This window comes from Grus americana, chromosome 21 (assembly GCF_028858705.1).
Source record: "Grus americana isolate bGruAme1 chromosome 21, bGruAme1.mat, whole genome shotgun sequence".
NCBI classification, from domain to species: Eukaryota; Metazoa; Chordata; class Aves; order Gruiformes; family Gruidae; genus Grus; species Grus americana.
In genome coordinates this window covers 3,663,436-3,685,049 of record NC_072872.1, presented here as the reverse complement: position 1 = coordinate 3,685,049, position 21,614 = coordinate 3,663,436, and the positions used below count along the sequence as shown (strand labels likewise).

Sequence of the window (21,614 nt, the reverse complement as noted above, 5' to 3'; positions counted from 1 at the left end):
TACTGCAGCAGCACGCCAGAGGCAGGAAGAGAGACAATGAAAGGTAGCCAAAGATTGAATCCAGTGCCTGCCTTTCCACTCAGCCCCTGTCTGGCGTTGGATCTGTTTGCTTCCATCTCACAAGTCCAATTCCACTGGCTCCAGCAGAGCTGCTGCTTTGCCTTCCTGGTCTGAATTCGGCCCCAACTGGTCTGATGCAGGTGGTGAGATGGTCCTTACTCAAGACATCAACCTGTGGCTGTTATTCTGCTTTTGCTCAAGCCAGTGTAACTCCTTCCAGAAGTGTTTGCTCTTTGTATGGAGAGATGGGGAGGGGAGTTTCAGGGAAGGATACGTTTCAGGAAATGCAGGCGTTCTTCACCACAGGTCTGTGAGACTTTGATTGAATAGAGCTTTGCTCAGCGCTTGTGAGAGGGAGATGGTAAAGTAGAGCTAAAAGGGCTAAAAGAGTAGCACGGTATCCAGACAGCTGAGGGAAGGTGGTGAGTCCCAGTGCCAGTGTGCCTTCTCAGTCTCCGGCTCTCTACTGCTCTGAATCTCAATAGCTCCTAGAACGAAGGGATGCTGATTTTCAGAAGCAGAGCGAAATGCAGCCAGCCCCTGTCAGCCCTGAAAGCAGGCAGCCACAGAGCGTCCTTAGCAATGGGCTGGCAGAGTAGGTTGCAGTTATGGAAAGCCAAAAGGGAATTAGGGCCAAGGCTCAGTTCTGAAGCTCGCATTCCTGATAGCCTCCTATGGTGCAGTGTTATTGTACTCCTGGTTAAATTATCTTGGATTACTTCCGCTCAGAGCCTGCTTCCAGAAGCAGAAGCTGGTAAATCATATGGTTTCTGATAAGCTCTCATTCCGCCTGCATCTGCTGGTTATTACCTTTGTGCTTAATATAATAAGCAATGATTAGGATTCCAGATGGAATTGGCTTTGGAGGCTTCAGGAGCTGTTTGCTGACAGCAAGAAGTCTATTAGTGCCAAAGACCCACCATGCACTGGAGGAATTTTAAAAATATTAGACCTGCTCTTTTATTTTTCTCCCTTCTTGTGTGAACTTCACCTCCAGCAGCAACCTTGTTCAACCTGCTCTCACTACTCTGAGGTGTTTGCTCATAGAACTGCCAAGTTTATTAGAGCAGTGACCTCCTTTGCCTCTTGGGGAGACATTGTGCTTTGTTAAATCCCCTGCTTTGTTAAATCCCCTGGCTCTGCTCCCTTTACACTCAACTCTGCCTACTCCTCTTCCTTCTTTCACATCTTCCCGCTCTAGCAAGGTCCAGGTGCTGTACGGAGGGACAGATTTGTTTGACTATGAAGTGAGGAGGACCTTCAACAATGACATGTTGCTGGCCTTCATCAGCAGTAGCTGCATAGCTGTCTTGGTCTACATCCTTACCTCCTGCTCAGGTAAGCTGCAGTCACGGCTGCCCTGCTCTCACACAAAGCCAAATATGCCGTGACTCCCTGTGTCTGTGCAAGTCCCAGGAGACACTCTGATGCCCTGACACCAGCCTGACTTTGTGGCACAGCAGCATGCAGAAGGTCCTGCAAGTCTGATTCTCCAGAGCAGAGATTTGTGGGCAGAATCGGGGAGAAGGCTCACAGGAGAATAGGAATAAGATGCAAGGTTCCCATCTTAGTAACGCTGGTGTAAAGCTGGTGTAAATTTAATGGCTGGGCCTTATGGGGAGGAGTCTGCAAGCGATACCTTTGCAGCCTTGAGCTATTCTGTCACGAACACACTCCTGGGAACCGTTATTCCCACAGGGCTGATGCGAGGTGTCTGTTTTCCCAGAGGGTGGCCAGAAATACTATTTTTAATATGTTCCTTTCCTCCTATAGTGTTCCTGTCGTTCTTTGGCATTGCCAGTATTGGGCTAAGCTGCCTGGTGGCTCTGTTCCTGTACCATGTTGTATTTGGGATCCAGTACCTGGGTATACTCAACGGTGTGGCTGCCTTTGTCATTGTGGGGATTGGTAAGCACATCCTTACTCAAAACCTACCTGTGCTGCCTTACAGCAACTCCTGCCTGCAGGAGAGAGAAAGGTGACAGCGGCAAATGCAGATTGAATTTTCAGTCCCTTTCACCCCATTACCTGTAAGGGAAATACTTGCAGGTCAGATGTTGAAGGGAAAATAGCTTTTTAGCATGTGTCCCTACTGTAAGCAAAGCATCACAATCTCCCCCCTCTTTTTCCAGGGGTTGATGATGTCTTTGTTTTCATCAACACCTACCGCCAAGCTACCCACCTCAAGGACCTGCGGCTGCGCATGATCCATACTATCCAGACAGCAGGGAAGGCCACCTTCTTCACTTCCCTAACCACAGCCGCAGCATATGCTGCCAACATCTTCTCTCAGGTACACTGCAGCTTTGGAATTTGGGACTTTCTGTTTCTGCCAGAGGCCCTCCTATAGAGGGAAGCTGCCAGCACCATCTTTCTACCCCTGTCCTCCAGCACAGGGGCATGCCGGACTTGCTTGCCCTAGAGGGCTGTCCCTTACCTCCTCTAAGGCAGTGGACAGTCTCCCTGTATCAGCATCCAGGGCAATATTTCCAGTGCCACTGATCAGCTCAGCTCTGTACTTACCAGGTTTGCTGACTACCATGACTGAGGTCAGCATGTGCTATTCTCAGGTTCCTCCAGATACCTCTTTCTGGCCTGATGTCTCTCCAGGTCTCCTGCCCTAGTTGATCCCAACTCCATGTCCTCTCTCTTCATGTAGATCCCAGCTGTGCATGACTTTGGACTCTTTATGTCGCTGATTGTGTCCTGCTGCTGGGTGGCTGTGCTCTTCACCATGCCAGCTGCTCTTGGAATATGGACCCTTTATGTGTCCCCACTAGAGAGCTCCTGCCAAACCAGGTGAGCCTGGAGACTCCTCGTGTGGGTGGGAAGTTGTTGTGGAACTCATGGCCAAGGCAGTGTGCAAATCCCTGCCCTATGATCTCAGTTATCTTCATCCCTCTCAGTTAACCTCATCCCCCTCAGGCAGCTTGGCTTTGCCGTTCCCTGTTAGTCTCTAACAGAAGGGAAATGTAACTTCTGACATTCCAGATTGGAGTAAAATGGAAGGGCCAGGTTGCAGTCTTATTCCCCTTGGTGTGTGCACAGGTGCCTCCCAGGAGCCAGACTCAGCAATGCCACTCATACGTCTTTGCTGAATCCCATGGCGTATTGAAGCCATTTGTGTCCTCAGAGTGCTTACTGCACAGCTAAATCCTCAAGCTGTGGAGACACAGGCCCTGCAAGTTAGATCAACATTGCTTCTGCCTGTGAGCACAAGCAGTGCGTGCAGATTTGTATTTGAAAGTCAGTACGTTTCCCCTTCCCCTGCTCTTTAGCAGTGCAGATGACCCGGCCTGATTTAATTCATTAGCAGGGAGATGAACTGCTGAAACTTCCGTCACTCAGCGCCCAGTGTTCATGGCTCAGCCCTGCTCTGTGTATCCAGCCCAGCCTGCTACTGCTTTGCCATAGCAGCTCAGCCCCGACCTCTCAGCACTTAGCAATGGAAATTGCTCGTGTCACTGCCTGTTGTCTTTCCAAGTAATTGGAGCAGGCTGCTGCTGCTCTCCTTATCACTGAAGGAGCCCACTGGTAACTCTTTACTCATGCCTTTGTCTCCTTCCCTGCTCCAATCCAGCTGTAGTCAGAAGTGCACCAAAAAGAGTGCCTTGCATCTGGCTGAAGATCTCTTCATTGCCTCGGAGGCCACCTCCAGATCAGGCAGAGAAACGCTTCCCTATCTCGATGATGACATCCCACTGCTCAGTGTGGAGGAGGAGCCTGGTATGTGCCTGCTGTGTAGTGCCTTCAGGGGGACCACACTGCCCTGTTCATCCTGCAGTCCTGTCCCTGCTGCTGGCCCATGCCTCAGTTTCCCTACTTTTAAGCTGGAGATGGTGCTGTCATGGGAGACTGTAGGATTCTGAACTCCCTAATGGTTGTAAGTTGCTTTGAGATCTTCAGTGGGGGTCGATACATGCTTTCTAACTGCTTTGCTAATCCTCCTGGGTCTAATGTGGGTTGTACTTTCTGGCTGGAATCACTGATTGTGATGTGGACGTAGCCGTGAAACATCTAATCCATAGCACCAGGACAGCTCACCTTTAAGTAAAGCCTTTTCCCCTCTTCCCTGCCATTCAGAGCACTGCATTTGGGAAGCAGGTGAGAGAACGCTTTGTTATTCTCCAGCATCACCTCCTCAGAGCATGTCCTCTGTCATGGCAAGAAGAGGGCAATGACTTGCCTGAGACCACATAAGCAGTCTAGAAAAAGAGCCGAGAAATTCCCTATCTCTTGTTAGCAGGAGATAATCCTTCTAACCCTTATCGAAGATGAGAGTGCTTACGGGGTCATGCTCTGTTGTACTTGGCTTTTAGAACTTGCTGGAATCTCTTTCTTTTAAAACCCACAACGGGGGTGGTCTGGGCATTGAGTAGCCTTCAGGCCTAGCAGCAAACTGGAACCGAAGGCAAATGGCTCAATGGCCGAGAGCCCATCAATTCCACAGCCGCGTGCAGACCCCCTCCCTGCAGGGTAGGCTCTGAGCTGCCTTTGATAGGCAGACACCTAAGCCTTGGCACTGTGCTGCAAGAGCTGTCCCCTTAGTATGCCAGAGCCACATGCAATGGTGATGTATGGAAATATCCCCTTCCCTTGGGCAGAGTAAACAGCAGGATGCTTTTCTCCCGGGGCCCCTGGGCGTCAGGTAACTTGTGAAGAAGCAAAGCAGCTTGTTCCAGTTGGTGACCAAGCATGGTTTGTGGGTCAGCTGTACAGCATGCCAGGCATGCTTTGACCCCACTACAGTAAATGCCCACTTCTCACCTGGAGAGAAGAGGGCAGTTCCCTAGGCATCCCTGCTCTGGAGAAAAGAGATGAGATAGGAGCCAGGCTGCAGCCAGGAAGAGGTCACCTGTGTAATTAGCTGCAAGACTTACTTAGTGGGACAGGGACAAATTCAGCTTGGCCCAAGAAGCATGCAGTGTCCCTGTGACCATATGGACAATGTTAGTGGGATCTGGCAGAGGAAGAAAAGCCTGAAGCATAGGCTTTGGACTGAACTATGGATTTAGAAATGTAGCTATCAGATGGCAGTGACCTGAGAAAGATGCTTCCTAGGACATCCTGGGTAAGTCACTGCCTCTGCCTGGGTCATACTCAATCTCCTTAGTTTGAGTGAGTTGTACAGTGCTTTGCAGAAGATTTTGTAAAGGAGAGCAAAAAGCTATGAGGGATACTCATGACACTGAGCACTGAGACTGCCTTTGATTTCTCTCTCTCTAGTCTCCCTGGAAATGGGGGATGTCCCCTTGGTATCTGTGATGCCAGAAAATCTGCAGCTCCCTGCAGAGAAGAGCAACCGGGGTCACTTGATAACTCATCTGCAGGAGCTGCTGGAACACTGGGTGCTGTGGTCTGCAGTGAAGAGCAGATGGGTGATTGTGGGTAAGGAAAGAGCAGGATATTCCATCTGCATGGATTTTAGAGGGTTTGACAGCATCTCAATCAGTCCCCAAGCCTTGATTATTAGTGACAAGGGATTGAGAAAAGGGACATAATACATGGCTTCTAACTCAGTGGAAGAGTGTCCTCAGAACAGTCAGTCCCTAAGGAGAAGAGGAACTCAAACTTTTCCATCCTTCTCCTTTCACTCAGATCTGAAATGACAAGTGTCCGCTCTTGTGAGACCCCACCTGGAGTACTGCATCCAGCTCTGGGGGCCCCAGTAGAAGACAGACATGGAGCTGTTGGAGAGAGTCCAGAGGAGGGCCACGAGGCTGGACCACCTCTCCTATGAGGACAGGCTGAGGAAGCTGGGATTGTTCAGCCTGGAGGAAAGGCTGCTCCAGGGAGATCTAATTGCGGCTTACCAGTATCTGAAGGGGCCTACAGGAAAGATGGTCAGGGACTGTTTATCAGGGAGTGTGGTGACAGGACTAGGGGTAATGGGTTCAAGCTGAAGGAGGGTCGATTTAGATTAGATGTTAGAAAGAAATTCTTTACTGTTAGAGTGGTGAGGTACTGGAACAGGTTGCCCAGAGAGGTTGTGGCTGCCCCATCCCTGGAAGTGTTTAAGGCCAGGTTGGATGAGGCTTTGGGCAACGTGGTCTACTGGAGGGTGTCCCTGCCCATGGCAGGGGGGTTGGAACTAGGTGATCTTTAAGGTCCCTTCCAACCCAAACCATTCTATGATTCTAAGTCCTGATGGGGTTATCCAGGCATGGGACCGTTACAAGAAAGCCCAGCTGCCTGTGTGTTTTAGGTTCTGTTCCTTTTTCCTGTTGAAAATACCATCTTTCTGCCACATCCCTGAATGTGCTGTCTGAGTGTGTCCTAAGTGCAAGATATAGGGTCCCACAAACTTACCTGGGCTTCTCCTTGCAGGGCTCTTTCTCCTCGTTTTGCTCCTGTCCATATTCTTTGCTAGCCGCCTCCATCCAGCTAGCCGTGCTCCAGTCTTGTTCCGGCCAGACACTAACATCCAGGTGCTGCTAGACCTGAAATACAACCTGAGTGCTGAAGGCATCTCCTGCATTACCTGCTCAGGTGAGAGTGCTGGTCCCCAGACCACGTTGGGTGCAGCCTGGCCTAAGCGCTGGGATGGAGGAGCTGAAACATGAGGTAGAGGCCCACATTGTTCAAATATCTCATTGGACGTTGGATAGACCCTGTTGAGGGGAGGCGCACACTGGGTGTGGGATAGCTGAGTTGCCTGTAGAGGTGGAATATTTTGAAAAGTATTTTCTACTTTAGCCAGGAACTACCTGAGTGTTTCTCCTGGAGCAATTCCTTTATAGTCCATGAAAACTGACTACTTTTACTCATAAGTGCCAGTCTCACGCCAGTGACCAGCTGGGGGTCTGTGGCTCTGTGTTCCCTGCTTAGGGTTTCATGTTCAATAGCAGAGTCTGTGGTGTGTGCAGGGCTGGTCAGTCTCTTGTCGTGTCATTTAATCTTTCCTCCCTGACTAACCTTGTGGGACAGGTTTGTTTCAGGAAAAGCCCCACAGTTTGCAGAACAACATCCGAACCTCTTTGGAAAAAAAGAAGAGGGGCTCAGGGTCACCTTGGGGAAGCAAAGGGAGCATAAGTGATACAGGGCAGCAAGGTAAGTGGAGCATGATGACTGACCACGTTTGGGTCTAGGGCCCAAGGGTCCGCTTGGGTAAAGACTAAATCATATGATTTGAATAGCTGATGGGGAAAAATTCTCTTCAGACCCTGCCCTGCTGAGCCTCAGCTTGCTGCTGGATGTAAGGGGCATCATTACAATCCCCCTTCCCTGAATGCCTGCTGTTCTCTAGGATGTGGTCCCATAACCCAGGTGGCAGTACAGTCTAGTGACAAATCCCTCTGTTCTGAGTACAGGGCTAGGAGCTCAGAGCTTTTGCATCCCAGTGCTGTGTCACAAACTTGTTGGCAGGCCATGACGAGAGTAAATTCAGCCTGCTATGCAAGGGATTTTGAAGATAAAAGTTATTGGGCCAGGTCCCGAGATGACATGAATCAATAAGCCATCAGGAATTACTGCAGCTCAGGATATATTTGTGAGAACCTTTGGAAGATGTGCTGTGCTGCTAGAAGGCAGAGGCTGTGCCTGCTGCCCCAGAGGAGACAAAAGAACCCTCTTTCGCTGCTGTCCATATCTGTAGGATTTGCTGATTGAGAAGTACCACTAGCCCTCATGCCCTCTGTTTTCTTCAGATCTCCAGGGGACTGTGTATGTCTCCAAGTCAAGAAGCAAGGGAAGGCCAGCCATCTACAGATTCTCACTCAATGCCAGTGTCCCTGCCCCTTGGCAGATGGTGTCACCGGGAGACGGGGAGGTGCCTTCATTCCAGGTGAGTCAGTCCAGGGATGTTGGACCCCTCTATCAAGAGTGCAGCACTCAACAGGTGAGCACAAGAGCCTCCTCCTATTTCTCCATGGGGTCCTAGGTAGCTCAGGGTGAAATTTGCAGGGCATTGCAGTGAGGTAGCTAATACGGAGGGCATTTTGCCTGGCATTGTTAGAGATTATGTCTCGCAGCGCCACAATACTTGTCTGTTGGCGATGTGACTGTCAGCAATGGGAGCAGAAGTGTGGGTGTCTGTGGAGATCAGATGTGGCCTGGCATCATTGGCTGAGCTCATTCTAGCAGAAACTGCTGCTGAGACAGCTGGATTCCCACTGCCTCCTTCTGTCCATCCCCAGACACAGGCAAGCAGGCAGCATTGCTTGTGCATAGGCCATATTGGACACACGCACTCCCAGGAGGACTCGCTTTCAGATGTCCCTCATCCTGGACAGAGCAGCCACCATTCAGCCTAGGCCACAGAGAATGGGGGTGGCGAGGGGCCCCATCACACGCTGGCCAACCCTGGGAAGGAGGCAGGCTGGGGGCTGGCTGGGTTTGTGCCTGCAGTGCTCATTCTGTGTGGCTGTGCCAGTGCTCAGGGAGGAGGGGAGTGTGTGATGCTAATGTGCAAGAGGCTGCAACCCTGTGGAGTTAAGTGTCTGTTTTCATTAATCCATTGCTTAGGTGTATAGAGTGCCTTTCGGTAACTTCACCAGGAAGCTGACAGCTTGTGTGTCCACAGTAGGGCTGCTTAAGCAGACGAGCCCCAGGAAGTGGATGATGACCACCTTGTCCTGTGACACCAAGAGAGGCTGGAAGTTCGACTTCAGTTTCTACGTGGCCGCCAAGGAGCAGCAGCGAACACGGTAACCTTCCAAAACACATGCAGAGCCAGGCAGCAAAACCAGCACGGCCGAGTGGCTGATAGGGGATGCCTAATGTCCAGTGCCAGTCCTGCCCTCAGTTGGTGGCACCCATGGCCCTAGGACTTGCTTTGCTGCAAATGTGCCCCATTTTGCAAAGTTATTTTGCAGGCCTATAGCATCATTAATGTGCCAAAGGCTTGACAGGTGCAAGTCTGTGACCAGAGGCTTCTTTGGGTGGCAAAAAGACATTGTTTGTCTTGGTCTTGCCCTTACCTACCTGAACTCTTGGGCTGAACAGGCAGCACAGAATATGCAATGGCTAGGGACCCAGGTCTGGAGTTGTTCACCGTTTCCTTAACTGTCCCTGAGAACATCTGTTTCCGTGTAATGCTTTGGACGCATCATCTTTACTACCTCTGGTCCTCCATAACAAACTTTCTTTGCTGCACAGGAAACTGTATTTTGCCCAGTCGCACAAGCCCCCTTACCATGGCCGAGTGTGTGTAGCACCTCCTGGCTGTCTTCTCAGCTCTAGCCCAGATGGACCCACCAAAGGCATCCTTTATGTGCCCAGTGAGAAAGGTAAGCTGATGAGGACCTGTTTGGCCTGTTAGGTCCAGGGAGTCAGACCTTCTTTTGCCACCTTCTAATGTAACCAACCTTTTCTTCTGTATTTGACAGCTGCACCCAAAGCAAAGCTGTCAGCCACCTCTGGATTTAATCCTTGCATGAACACGGGCTGCGGGAAGCCAGCGGTGCGGCCACTGGTAGACACGGGAGCCATGGTGTTTGTAGTGTTTGGTATCAGAGGTGTTAATCGCACACGACGCCCGGACAACCACGTCATCGGAGACATGGTACACACATTCTGGCATGGTGGACAGGCATGCTCAGGGCTGATGAGTGAAGGATGGTCTTCTGGATGGTGTTTAGTTAATCCCCACAGCCTGAGCAGTGTGGTCCAGCGGTCTAAACATATGGAATAGCAGAGATGGTAGCAGTGTGATGAGCCAAAAGTACATTTCTGTTTTGGCAAATTCACAAATAATGGAGCTCAGGAAGCCCTTACTGAAATCACTTCAGACTTTTCAGAAAATCCCTTTCTGAGTGCAATATCTAACCTTCTAATTTTGAGTCTAAGTCTGGCTTTCCTGAAGGTTTTAGAAGCAAACCCATCTTGAGCTCAGTATAAAAATCTCACTATAAATTCAAGATCCAGGGAACCAATATTTTTCTATAACTGTTTATCTTATGAGGTATTAACATGAAAAAAATGCAAATCAATTACTTCGGGAAAAAGTTACTAAATGTGACTTTTCCAGGAACAGCTTATCTCCCTTGACACATTCACAGCCTTTCCCCAGCAAACTTATGCTTAACTCTGGTCACTTGGCAGATGCACTTTAGCTTTCTGCCATTCTTCCTGCCTTCTGATTTGGGGGCACTGTGCAGAATCAGCCTTTGCCTGTTTCCTTTGGAGGGGGCAGCGTGAAATGCAGACAGTGGAGTGGGCAGAAAGCTGGAGTTTCATGCTGGGCACTACTAGAGATTCAGAGCTGCTCCTTTAGGCAGACCCTAGCGGTTTTGGGCATGGCATGGTGGCTATTCATTTATCAGTGCTTCTGTGATACTGCCTGACTTGTTTTTTGGGGAGGGAGGGAAGACATTTAGTTTCTTCCTGGATTATCTGGTGACACAAAGATGTCCGGTGGGTTTTTTCCACCATATAGCCTGTGGTCTGTATAAACTAGTCCCAGGCTGCGTAGCCAGGAGAGGACTCAGCTTCTGCCTTCTTGTGCCAGTTGCTGTGTGTATGCCTCACGTGTGGTGCTCTTGTTGTTGTGTCTCCTTGTGAAAGGGCAGCGTTATCTATGATGACAGCTTCGACCTCTTCAAAGAGATTGGCAACCTGTGCCGCCTCTGCAAAGCCATTGCCAGCAACACCGAGCTGGTGAAGCCAGGAGGGGCTCAGTGCCTGCCCTCGGGTAGGTCGGACTAGCGCCAGCCACAGAGTCCTTGGGAAGATCCTGGGTGGAGACTGGCTCTCCCCCTCCAGTCTGAGCGGTATGGCTGCTAAGGGCTTTTAAACCCTCAGATCCCGGCTTGATGAAGCAGGGAAAGGGAAAGGAAGTACCAGTCAATGATAAACGCAGGCAGTGCAGGGAGGAGAGGTGTTTCTCAGCAGTCAGCTCTCCTGACCTGGCCATAGCGCAGCTCCGCCTGTTTCCCCCTGGCTCAGGTTACAGCCCCCATCTCCATGGGCCATTCGCCTTGTGTTTCTGTGTGGTGTGCCAACCATTTTGGGGATGAGAAATACACAGCGTGGCAGGAACATCAGACTCCTGTTCTGCAGCTCTGCTTGCAGCAATGTTTGTTCAAGCTGGGGTCCTCAACAGCAAAGCAGAAAGGGGTGGCTGCTTCTTGCTGCCTGCTTTTCTTCGCAAGGCAGCTTTACCCTTCTAGAACATGCCCTGGTCATGCTTTCTGGGAGATGAGAAAGAGAAATGGTCTCTAACTCCAAAGAAGCTGGGCATAGTCTTCAGGATTTGATCCAGTGAAGATAATAGAATTTCATCTGTTCTTTCCAGTCATGAGTATTGCTGTGATATACTTACCATCTTTTGGACAAGTAAATATTTTCTTAATAGCTCCTGAATAACCAGCAAATCACACCTGATCTCATTGTAATGAGGCTACTCACTGCCCCTGTGGCTTCACATACCTAACCAGTGACTGTCTCTTCCAACTTCGGAGGTCACAAAGTTGTGGAGCTGAGTCTAGGAAGTGTATAATGGCTTCAGGCCAAAAGCTAATCTCATGCCTGGAGGAAGTGCCTGCCAGGCCAGGCAGACAGCTCCCCAGCGCTTGCTGTTTGTACTGCTTCCTGAGAGCTGGGGACAAACAGCATTGGTAGCGTCCTGTCCAGTGCTGACAGCACAGAGTGCCCTCTCAAGCTAGCAGCAGCCGAGGGTTCTGGTGCTGAGACCTCAAGGGCTTTGACAAGTCAGAGTTGCAAGGGGAAGCAGCTGCTGACAAATGGGGCCTGCAACTTTCTCTTGTTTTTTTCCCCCTCGCTCCTACATCCCTTGCTCTTTCTTTCTCTGCAGGTTACAGCATCTCCTCCTTTCTGCAGATGTTGCACCCTGAGTGCAAGAACATCCCTGAGCCAAACCTGCTGCCTGGACAGCTCTCTCATGGGGCAGTGGGGGTGAAGGATGGGAAGGTGCAGTGGATCTCCATGGCATTTGAATCGGTGAGCACATGGCATTGCCACCTATCCTTGTGGCAGTTTCTTCTTGCGACTTCTAGGGGTTTAGCTCTGCTCTTTCTGCACTGGCCACTTTCATTTGCAGCCATAATTTAGTGTTTGCTAGCGTTTGTGCCTTGTTGCAGACAGATGCCACGCTGACAAGTTGCTAGAAGTGGCAGCTTACGCCACAGTTAGCTCTTACCATGAGAGCTCAGGCAAAGAGCTGGTGGCAGATTCGCCCATCTGCCTGTTGCCAGTACTGCCTGGTGCTGCAACTCCAGCTGGCTTGTTCTACCTCTTCCCTTGCCATGCATACCCTGCCCCAAAGAGCAGGACATGCGAATGACATGTTCATCTTCTTACAGACAACCTACAAAGGGAAATCTTCCTTCCAGACGTATGCTGACTACCTGAAATGGGAGACATTCCTGCAGCAGCAACTCCAACTCTTCCCAGAGGGCTCTGCTCTCCGTCACGGTTTCCAGACCTGTGAGCACTGGAAGCAGATCTTCATGGAGATTATAGGCAAGTGACTGCCACGTTTCTCTCCCTGAGGAGCCCACACTCTTTGATACATCTTCACAGCACACTCTGTCTCATCTGATGGGCATGTATTACATCTCCAGTCCCTTACCATTGCTGTGCAAACTCATAAAGCCTGTTTCTGCCCCAAGCAGCATATACCGTCAAAATCCTAGGCAGAGCCCAGGGAAATAGAGAAGGAAAGGGACTCTGCCCTGCTGGTGTGAGAGGCAAGAAGTTGATCACCCACTTTCCACTTTCATCCTCCCCTTCCTATCTCCCCGAGTGTGAGTCCCTGCCTGTCTCGTTGCCAGCAGGGACACGGTGCCTTTCTCATCCCAGCTCTCACCTTCCAGGAGTCAAATTAGCTGGCTTTTTTTTTCCAGGAGTGCAGAGTGCCCTGTACGGTCTCGTCCTCTCGCTGGTTATTTGTGTTGCTGCAGTGGCGGTGTTTACCACTCACATCCTCCTCCTGCTGCCAGTGCTGCTCAGCATTTTAGGTAAAAACACCAATTCCAATGTGTCAAGCTCTCCCTTTATCTGAAATTGGTGGGTTGTGGCACTGCCGAGTCTGATTTGAACTGAATTGCTCTTACCCTGTGTAAACCCTGTTGGCTTTCCAGGAGCCAGTCCTGATATACCCAGGTGAACAGGAGAAACTCTCAACAAGTGCACAGGAACCTCATTGGGGAAGTAGATTTGTGTGTCTAATTCCCAGTGTGTTTTATCTACACAATCCCTTCTATTTGTTTAAATAAGGGTTTTAGCTACACAAATGCCATCCCTGCCTGTTATGTATAATAATGTGATTAAGTCCCACATGCTCGGAATAACAATTGCACTACTTCCCAAGGATCTGTACCATGGCTGCTGTTTCCAAGCAGTGGGAGATTTTAAAAGCTGAATATTTTAGCAGTTTTGTTAGTATTTGAAGCAAATTTGTAAATAGTTCCCTCTCCCTGGCTGGTGATTTGACGATATTGTGGACTAAGTGTGTTGCTAAACTTCTCAGTTTAAAAATCAAATCTATCATTTTAAAACCACTTAGTCTCCCACACATGACTCACAAACAAACATCACTCTTGCCTTTAAGAAAACCCTGTGTATGTGCCTGTGTGCAACTCCAACAAGCAAAACAAAGGGCGCTCTTTTCTGTAGTGCATGTGTGCACACATGCACACTTGCCTGGGCTTGGATTCATTTAGCAAGCATTAGTCTAAATTGGCATTAGTCAGTTTGCCTAATATTTAATTAGGTGCTTCACTGTCCCCAGCAGGTCTGAGTACCTGCTGAATGGTCCCTGTGGCCAGTGGAAGGTGAGGGAAGCGTTTGCCTCTGGGCCGCGGGCAGTGTGTATGAGATTCAGACTGGCTAGCGTGCAGATCTGCAGGGGTACGATCCCAAACTCCCCGGTGATTGACTTGTGGCAGTAGGCCTGGGCAGCACTCCCGGAGTCCTTTAGATTTACCTAACATGACTTCCTCACACAGGGGTGGTCTGCTTGGTGGTGACCATCATGTACTGGTCTGGCTGGGAAATGGGAGCTGTGGAAGCCATTTCCCTCTCCATCCTCGTTGGCTCCTCTGTCGATTACTGCGTGCACTTGGTGGAGGGCTACCTGCTGGCAGGGGAAAACCTGCCACTACACCAGGCACAGGTGAGCTCTTCTCTTCCTATAGTCCTGTATCCATTCTCCTCGTGCCCTCCATGCCACTCAGCTGTGATGCAGGACCTAAGACATGACGGGCAAGGGGGGATGCCTCTTGCCGCCCTCACAGCACGCCTGGGATGCTTGCTGCTTGTCAGGCTGACTGCTCAGAGGTTGCTTCGAGCTTGTGTACCCGAGTACAGTAAACCTAGCTGAGGGTCCAACCCACACAGTTGTCCCTTTCTACTGGCCACAGCTGTGTCCAAAGCAACCCCCTTTCATGCCCCGGTGAAGACAGTCTTGTGCTGGAATGGCCCTACGCTCATTCTGTAACCTCTGCAAATTGCTTTGCTGTGCTGTGCTGGACCTCCAGGTCTTCTCCAGCCTTGTTAACATCTTTTCTCTCTTTGGGAAGAAGGATACCACAAAAGCTTGGGGATCTCTGATCCCAGGCATAGCATCTGCATGCAGTGCCTCTGTTGTGTAGGCCCAGCAGTTGGTGTGATGTGGCCAAAAGGAGGCACAAAATCCAGCAGATTTTGCCTCTACTGGGTTTTAACCTCAGAGACTGCATGAACTGTCCAGCCTGCACTCACACAGCATCTTTGTCCTGGACCAGGACCCCATGAGCTAAGCCACCCTCTCAAAGACTAAAACATTAGCGCAGCCCCATGTGCTTGTCCCCACTCCGCCTTAACACTGCTGTCCTTTCTGCCAGGACCCCACAGCGTGCCGCCAGTGGAGGACGATTGAAGCAGTCCGTCACGTGGGTGTGGCGATTGTCTCGAGCGCCGTCACCACAGTGATTGCCACCGTCCCACTGTTCTTCTGCATCATTGCCCCTTTTGCCAAGTTTGGGAAGATTGTGGCCCTCAACACAGGAGTCTCCATCCTGTACACATTAACTGTGAGCACAGCCCTGCTGAGCATCATGGGGCCTGGCACCTTCATCCGCAGCAGGACTTCCTGCCTCAAGGCTGTGGTGGGGGTGCTTCTTGCTGGCCTGCTGGGTCTATGCATCTGCCTCGCCCTGCTGAAGAGCGGATTTAAGATCCCTCTCCCTAATGGGACAGCCCTGTAGACCCTATGCCAAGAGCCACATGCTCTGTCGTCTTGCTCCCTTTCTTTTTTTCTTTTTTTTAAAGGATATTTTTTCTAAGAAAAAAAAAGAGGAAAAAAATCCCCTTTTTCCAGAAGTTTTTCAACTCCAGATGCACTTTATTTTCTAATGGGTTTTTCTCTAAACTTGTATTTATTTTGGGTAGTGATGGATGGATGACGGACAGTGAGGGCTGCCCAGGGAATACCTCAGCCCGTGAGTAGGAGGGGAGGAGGTCTCCTCTCAATTTTCTTTCTGCTTTTCTTTTCTTTCCTTTCATTCTTTCTTTTTCTTTTTTTTTTTTTTTTAATAGAGCTTTCTGGAACCGCAAAGCTAAAAGGGGAGAAGTTGGGAAGGCCATCTGCTCCCTTTCAAAACCCTTCCCTCCGTCCCTCCCCTCCCCTTGGCCAGGGTCAGCATTGCAACGCTGACTCTTGAGGTGATGTCCTACCCTTGCACCAAGCCTGTGGCTCATTCCCTGAGCATTTGGAAACAGCAGTGAGCTCTTGGACGGGCCTGGGAAATAGCGTGCCCTGTACCCAAGCTAGACCAGCAGTGAACTCCCTGCACAGGAGCTCTTACGGGTGTGATTGTGGGATCCAAACTAGAGATGTTGGGTAGCACCACCTGCAGTGACCTGCTTTCATCATTTGTGGAGGGCGTCAGGAGGCATGGCTTTCCCCTTCTTTCTGAAGGGACAGAGCACCTTTTGCTGGGATCTCTTGGGTCTGTGAACAGCCATCAGAAATGCAGCCAGTGCTCTCAGCAGCCTGTCCTCTTCTCCCTCATCTCAGCAGTGAGGCCAAGGCAGTATCGATGCCCAGTCCCACCTCCTCCTCAGTGTGTGACCTCACCAGTTACTGCTTCCGCTCTTCATGGCGGAGAGAAAACAGACACCCTTGAGATCCTTGCAGAGCCTTTCTGTCAGGGCAGTCAGCTCTTAGCCTGAGGATGAGCTAACCACCGGGGCCAGGTAGAGCCCATATCTGGTGGCATGCATGGATAAATAATGGTGCGTCCTCTGTGGCAGCTTAGAGACACCCTCCGTTGTGGAGACGCGAGGGCAGCGGAGCTTCAGTCTGCGACTGCTGCCTGCTCAGAGCAGATGGCTTATATTAAAGTAAAATGAAATCACAAACTGGTGCCATTAACAAGTACATTTTAAGCATCACTGATTCTATCATATTTTTAAAATTGAAATAGCTAAGTGTGTGCATTGATATGCAGCACATCTGGTCCTCAGCAGAAGGGGAGGGGTCAGGCCCACTGGGAGATGCATTAAACATTATTTATAGGGATGCCAATAGAGGGGGGTGGCCGGAAAGCAGCCTGACTCCATTTGTTTGCAGATACCATGTCCCTGGTGGCTTTGTGTTCTCTGTCTGGACTGACCCCCTTGTTAAGATGGAAATTCTAGGAAGCCCATCCCTGTTGCCAGCCAAGTTCTGGGGACGGTGCTGCTGAGACAGACCAGCAGCTACTTCTGCTTGGCTCAGTATCCCTGCTCTGATCCCTGCCAGTCTTACACCTTCACATCATGTCATCTCTGAAAGCGGATCAAATGTTTGCTCCTAAAGTAGGTTCCCCAAGGTGTCAGCTGGAGAAAGGAGTGCCAGGACAGGACTCTTGTTGATGCCAGGGGAAATCCAGAGCAATCCTGCTGCAGGCAGTGAGGGTGCTGAGAGCATGAGCAGAACAGACCTGGTTTCTTCCTCCCCATCCCATGATGCTGCTGAGTTACCCCTTCCCACAAAGTGTTAAATGTTCCTTGGCACCTACCTCTGATCTACACCAGTTCCTTCATAATGAACCCTGTGCCCATGAATAAATGGTTCTGGAAAGGATTTCTGAGTATCCTTAAGCTGTGCTGCCTGGATGGCTGCTGTGCACAGTTTAGCCCCGACGTTGATCTGTAAGCCGTGCTTTTCTCTATGTCTGGTCTCCAAATTTAATTACTAGTGGTGCCCTGAGCACTCCTAAGTGGCAGCGAGCGTAGAGGGCAGCGTGCTGATGATATACAGCCCCGTGAGACCCGTGTGGGTGCTGCAGGGGAGAGCAAGATAGCCCTAGTGCTGCTGCCAAGGATGCTCTGGCTGGCGGCTTGACCTGAATTTAGTTAATGCTTCAAACTCCTTGGGGTGATTAAAGCTGATGGATATTTCCAGGTCACCAGACAAGAGAATAAGGTGCTAAGTTCACCCCTAGAGGAAGTTCCTCCTTCTGTGAGCATGAAGAAACCTTGAAAAGCCTTTAAGACAAGGCGTAGATGTGCTTTGAATCCTGCAAAGTTTAAAGCTCATTTAAGCCCCTGGTGTCCCATGTTTGTGCTCACTATAAAGAGGCTATGTAAGCCCCCCACCCCCAGAGTGATTCTGGACACACCATGCTGGGACCATTCATTCAGCCACTCTTGGAAAGCAAAGATTAATTTCAAAATAGTGGAAAACCTTTCATGTCTCTTGGGTCTGATCTGGCAGTGTCTGATCTGCAGACAAAAATAACAGAGTTCTTGGCACCCGGAAGGATCTGTCCTGTTTTCTGGAGCAGGCAGACGAAAGGACAAGCTATCATCTTCCCTCCTCCTCTCTGGCCAGCCCAGGCTTACACAGTGCAGAAGGGCTGGCTGGTACTAGCAGGAGTAGGGCATCACCTTGCCCTTGTTTGTCCAAGGTGGTACTGGGAGAGTAATGGCTGGAGCAATTCAGAAAGGAAAATGAGAGACTAAGTGCAGAGTTGTAGCAGATGATTCACAAAGGTGTATTGAGGAAATTGTGACTCTCCAGCAAGGAAACCGAGGCAAGGAGAGGAGGAGGAACTTACTCCAGATTGTAGTAGGATGGCAGAAGAGCCAGGAGATGATCCTACGAGATGCTTTTCACTGCAAGGACTCACTGGATGTTGGTAAGCTGAAAACTTGATTAAACAGTCATGACACTTGTCTTAAGATCTAACTAGACATTTGCCCCATTACCCTTTCACTCTGCACAGCCCTGTGGTCAGGGTGGCCGGTGCTTTCTCCATGTGCTGTGGAGTGAAAGAGGCTTAGAGCTGGGGCCCAGCCTTCTCCAAAACGCTTACAACACCCTCATCTCCCCAAGCATCTGTTGAGACAATAAATCAGTAGCAGATGTGTACATCTATCTCCATGTAGGCAGCGTCCTCCTTGGGATTAGAAAATATTCATAAAATTATAGAGGTAGGAAAATGGATGGGTTTATCTGAGCAAATGCGAAGGTGGGGCTGACGGCCCTGCTGGGAATCGGTGCTCCGAGGCAGATGCTCGTAGCAATAAAAAGCAAGGCCTCACCTGTCTGGCACTGGTCCGGGAGCAGATGCTCACCCTAAATTAATTCCTCCCACATCTCTGCCTATGTTCTTTCTCTGATGACTCCTCTGTTTCGCAGACCATCTCTTGGGCCCTGTCATCTTGCTGAGCAAGGTTCAGCCTTCTCCATGGTAGCCGCTCGTGCCTAAGGTGCTCGTAGAGTTTGGACCAAAAGTGGCTGGATATTGTCTCAGGGAGAATTTCTCAGGCAGAGGAAGCTAGGGAGTTAAAAGGCTTCATATGAAGCTGTCAGTTTTGATGTTTTTAAACAGTAGAACACAGCAGACAGCCTTACTTGGAGGAGAATGCTCCGATTTTCCATTTCAAAACAATCTCGTTGCAATTAGAAATGTACGCAAGTTCTCAGTTACAGCGCACTGCAATGGAATATTTCTGTTAACTGCCTACTCATTTTTTTTTTCCTAGTAAATTCTGTTTTGAGGCTTACAATCTGAAAAGTCGATATTAATGGTTCAGGATGGGAGTCATTCTGAAACTGTGCAGTCTCCTACAAAACGAAGCGGGTCCTGGCCTGACCAGAAGCTCTCTCCCTGCCAGCCCGGGGCAGTCGCGGAAGGGAACCGCTCCCCAGTGTCGAAGCACTGTGATATATGCACAGAGCTGGTGTTGCTGCTCCTTGCCTTCAGCAGAGCTTCTGAGTGAATTTAAGGCTCCCCACGGCTGTGGACACTCGGAGAGAGTCTGTGCTCACAACAGCCCTGTCAAAATCCGCTTTGGAGCGAGGAGGAACAGACCTGTTGTGATTTGCAAAGATCAGTGTTGCAGGAAGGAATAGACCCAGGTCTCCTGGCTCTGTGTCCATAGGTTGTGTTGCCTCTTGAGGTGCTGGGTTCACGTGGGTTCTGTCCAGGCAACTGGAGCATCAGATTTGGCCACTGACCTCAGCAATTCCAAAGGCTGCAGATGCTGAAAGGGGATCAGTGGCTGAGCTGGGCTGTGTTTCTCAGTCCCTGCTGGATCTGAAACTATGCCAGAGCAAAGGCAGCCTGAGAAATATCCCAAGGAGAAGGATGTGTGGCATGCTTACAGAGTTACTGGGACCACTGATACAGTAGTCTGGATGCAATGGTCTCTGGAGTCCCCTGGCTTTGTCTCTGCTGGAGCAAACTGGAATGCTGCTTTATGTCACAGCATCTAATTCTTTTAGCTTGTCCTGCACTGAATTTTCTTACCAGAGCAGCCTGCCCTCCTGGAATGTTATAAAAGGCTTTTTATTTAAACCTGTGACGTGTATAAATCCTCCCACGCTGTCCACCAAGGAAGCTGTGCTGATAGACTTGCAGCCAGACAGGACAGACTCAGTCTCGTGGTTACTTCTTCTGAAATCACTCCTCAGCCCAGATAGCACGCAAGCCATAGTTCACAGGTTTTTCAAAGGCCTCCGCTAACTGCTCTGCCCTGGCTTAGTACCCCAGGTCCAGGAGCTAAAGGTCTTTCAAGGCTTGTCTCCATCCTGAGGACACAGTTACTTGGCTGTTTGGCTTTCTCCCTTCCGCTCCTCCTTTGGGCAGGTGCTGGAGGGGTCGGGAGGGGGACGGCCAGGATAGAGGCAGAGCAACAAACAGATGAGCAGAAAGGTTTGCAGGGGAGAAGAGAACAAATGGGAGGGAGGATGGTTCAAAAGCCAAGAGGAGAAGAGGTGTGAGCACCCCAAGGACAGAGGGAGGGCACTGCCGTTTTACCACGTCGTGTGCAGACCTTAGAGTGTCGGTTCTCAGAGTGATGTAGCACAATTCCTGATGTAACGTACGCGTGTTACTTTTGTAAGTCGTCTCCTACCCTCACTATTTTCAGTGTTCCTTGATTTTTGGAGACTGTTGTAAATAAAAAATTTTGACATTCGCATGTTTGGATCCTTCACTCATCACCATGTCACTGTTGCTTGTGAAAGTAGCGCTGGTCAGAGTGGCACTGACATGTTATATATATATTGTGCGTGTAAGTAATGCAGTGGGGATGAGGCCACGGCACCAGTTCCCAACATGCGCAAGATTGCTCCTGCTGCTGAAATCAGGCCCCTTGAAGCCAACTTACCACATCCAGAAAAGCTGACAGTCTGTGAAAGCCAGGTCAGGATCCCACACTGGTCTGCAGGAGGGCTGGCTCGAGCAGGAGCTTTATCCAAGTTCTGTGGAGGCCTTTTACTCCTCCGCGCTGTAGTGTGCTACTTGCACGGCATGAAGATTGCACCTCTGTGCTGATCTGCCAAGAAGGGGATTCATCTGCCTGCCTCTGCAGCACCGCAGTTTTTCACAACACACAGTGACTGGCATGGACTTCTGGTCAAGGTTTTGTCTCTGTGTCTGTGCTGCAGCAGCAAAGTGCTACTCTGCACCTCCCGGGACCGCGCAGAACCGATGCACGCAGAGGCCACCAGCAGGGTAGGAGGAGGACCCAGGCATTCACCGGTCTCTGCAGCCGTGCTGAACGAGGTTCGGTCCCCGTGCCCTCTTACGTGAGCGTGCTCGTGCTGCACCCAGTGATGACACTGCTGGGAAGGACAGCAGCCACAGCACATTGCAGCAAAAACCTCCCATGTTTTTGAGCCCTCACTTTTACAGATGGGGCTGAAGCTACTGGTGAAGCCCCTATTGTAATAAACAGCAGGAAGGCTCAGGGTCACAGTATGCGCAGGAAGGAGGAATGTGGTCCTTTTAATGAGAAATTGGGGATTGCACGTAGGGGAGGGTTTATGCTCAAGCCTGCTGCTGGGAAATTGCCAAGCAAGGCTGGAAGGTGTTCGGTTTTGGCTACGAATTCAGTCCCTTGCCCCAAGCGAAGGTGCAATGAGCACTCCCTTGCACACTGGTGGTGAGCTGTGTGCAGACTGTGGACCACGGAGGAGGCACATGTTTCTCTGAGTTTGCAGACTGTGGGACCACCTGGCAGTGGTGAGTGCCCAGGGCTGCCGAATGTGGGGATGGGGGCACAGGAAAGGGGTACCCTCGGGAATGGCAGCTGCCTACCCAGGCAGAGATGGGCAGGTTTTCCATAGCTCTTCAGAAAACAGCTGCTGGGCCGGGGAAGGGTTTGGGACAGGGGAA

At 50.4% G+C, this 21,614-nt stretch overlaps 1 protein-coding gene across 3 annotated transcripts in view; it reads left to right on the top strand.

The window, feature by feature from the left end:
- The window catches only part of LOC129195168 (protein dispatched homolog 3), a 148,072-nt gene extending 127,658 nt beyond the window's left edge, over positions 1 to 20,414 (top strand). For all 3 annotated transcript variants that reach the window (XM_054800990.1, XM_054800991.1, XM_054800992.1), the window contains 19 exons: positions 1,262 to 1,398; positions 1,834 to 1,968; positions 2,193 to 2,353; positions 2,720 to 2,859; positions 3,641 to 3,786; positions 5,287 to 5,448; positions 6,388 to 6,549; positions 6,988 to 7,110; positions 7,707 to 7,843; positions 8,524 to 8,705; positions 9,157 to 9,287; positions 9,387 to 9,562; positions 10,564 to 10,690; positions 11,813 to 11,958; positions 12,321 to 12,480; positions 12,864 to 12,977; positions 13,968 to 14,134; positions 14,844 to 18,125; positions 18,976 to 20,414. In XM_054800990.1, the coding sequence (XP_054656965.1) occupies positions 1,262 to 1,398; positions 1,834 to 1,968; positions 2,193 to 2,353; positions 2,720 to 2,859; positions 3,641 to 3,786; positions 5,287 to 5,448; positions 6,388 to 6,549; positions 6,988 to 7,110; positions 7,707 to 7,843; positions 8,524 to 8,705; positions 9,157 to 9,287; positions 9,387 to 9,562; positions 10,564 to 10,690; positions 11,813 to 11,958; positions 12,321 to 12,480; positions 12,864 to 12,977; positions 13,968 to 14,134; positions 14,844 to 15,206 (2,869 nt within the window). In that variant the 3' untranslated portion in view covers positions 15,207 to 18,125; positions 18,976 to 20,414. The remainder of the gene's footprint in view (positions 1 to 1,261; positions 1,399 to 1,833; positions 1,969 to 2,192; positions 2,354 to 2,719; positions 2,860 to 3,640; positions 3,787 to 5,286; positions 5,449 to 6,387; positions 6,550 to 6,987; positions 7,111 to 7,706; positions 7,844 to 8,523; positions 8,706 to 9,156; positions 9,288 to 9,386; positions 9,563 to 10,563; positions 10,691 to 11,812; positions 11,959 to 12,320; positions 12,481 to 12,863; positions 12,978 to 13,967; positions 14,135 to 14,843; positions 18,126 to 18,975) is intronic.
- The last annotated feature ends 1,200 nt before the right edge of the window (positions 20,415 to 21,614 follow it).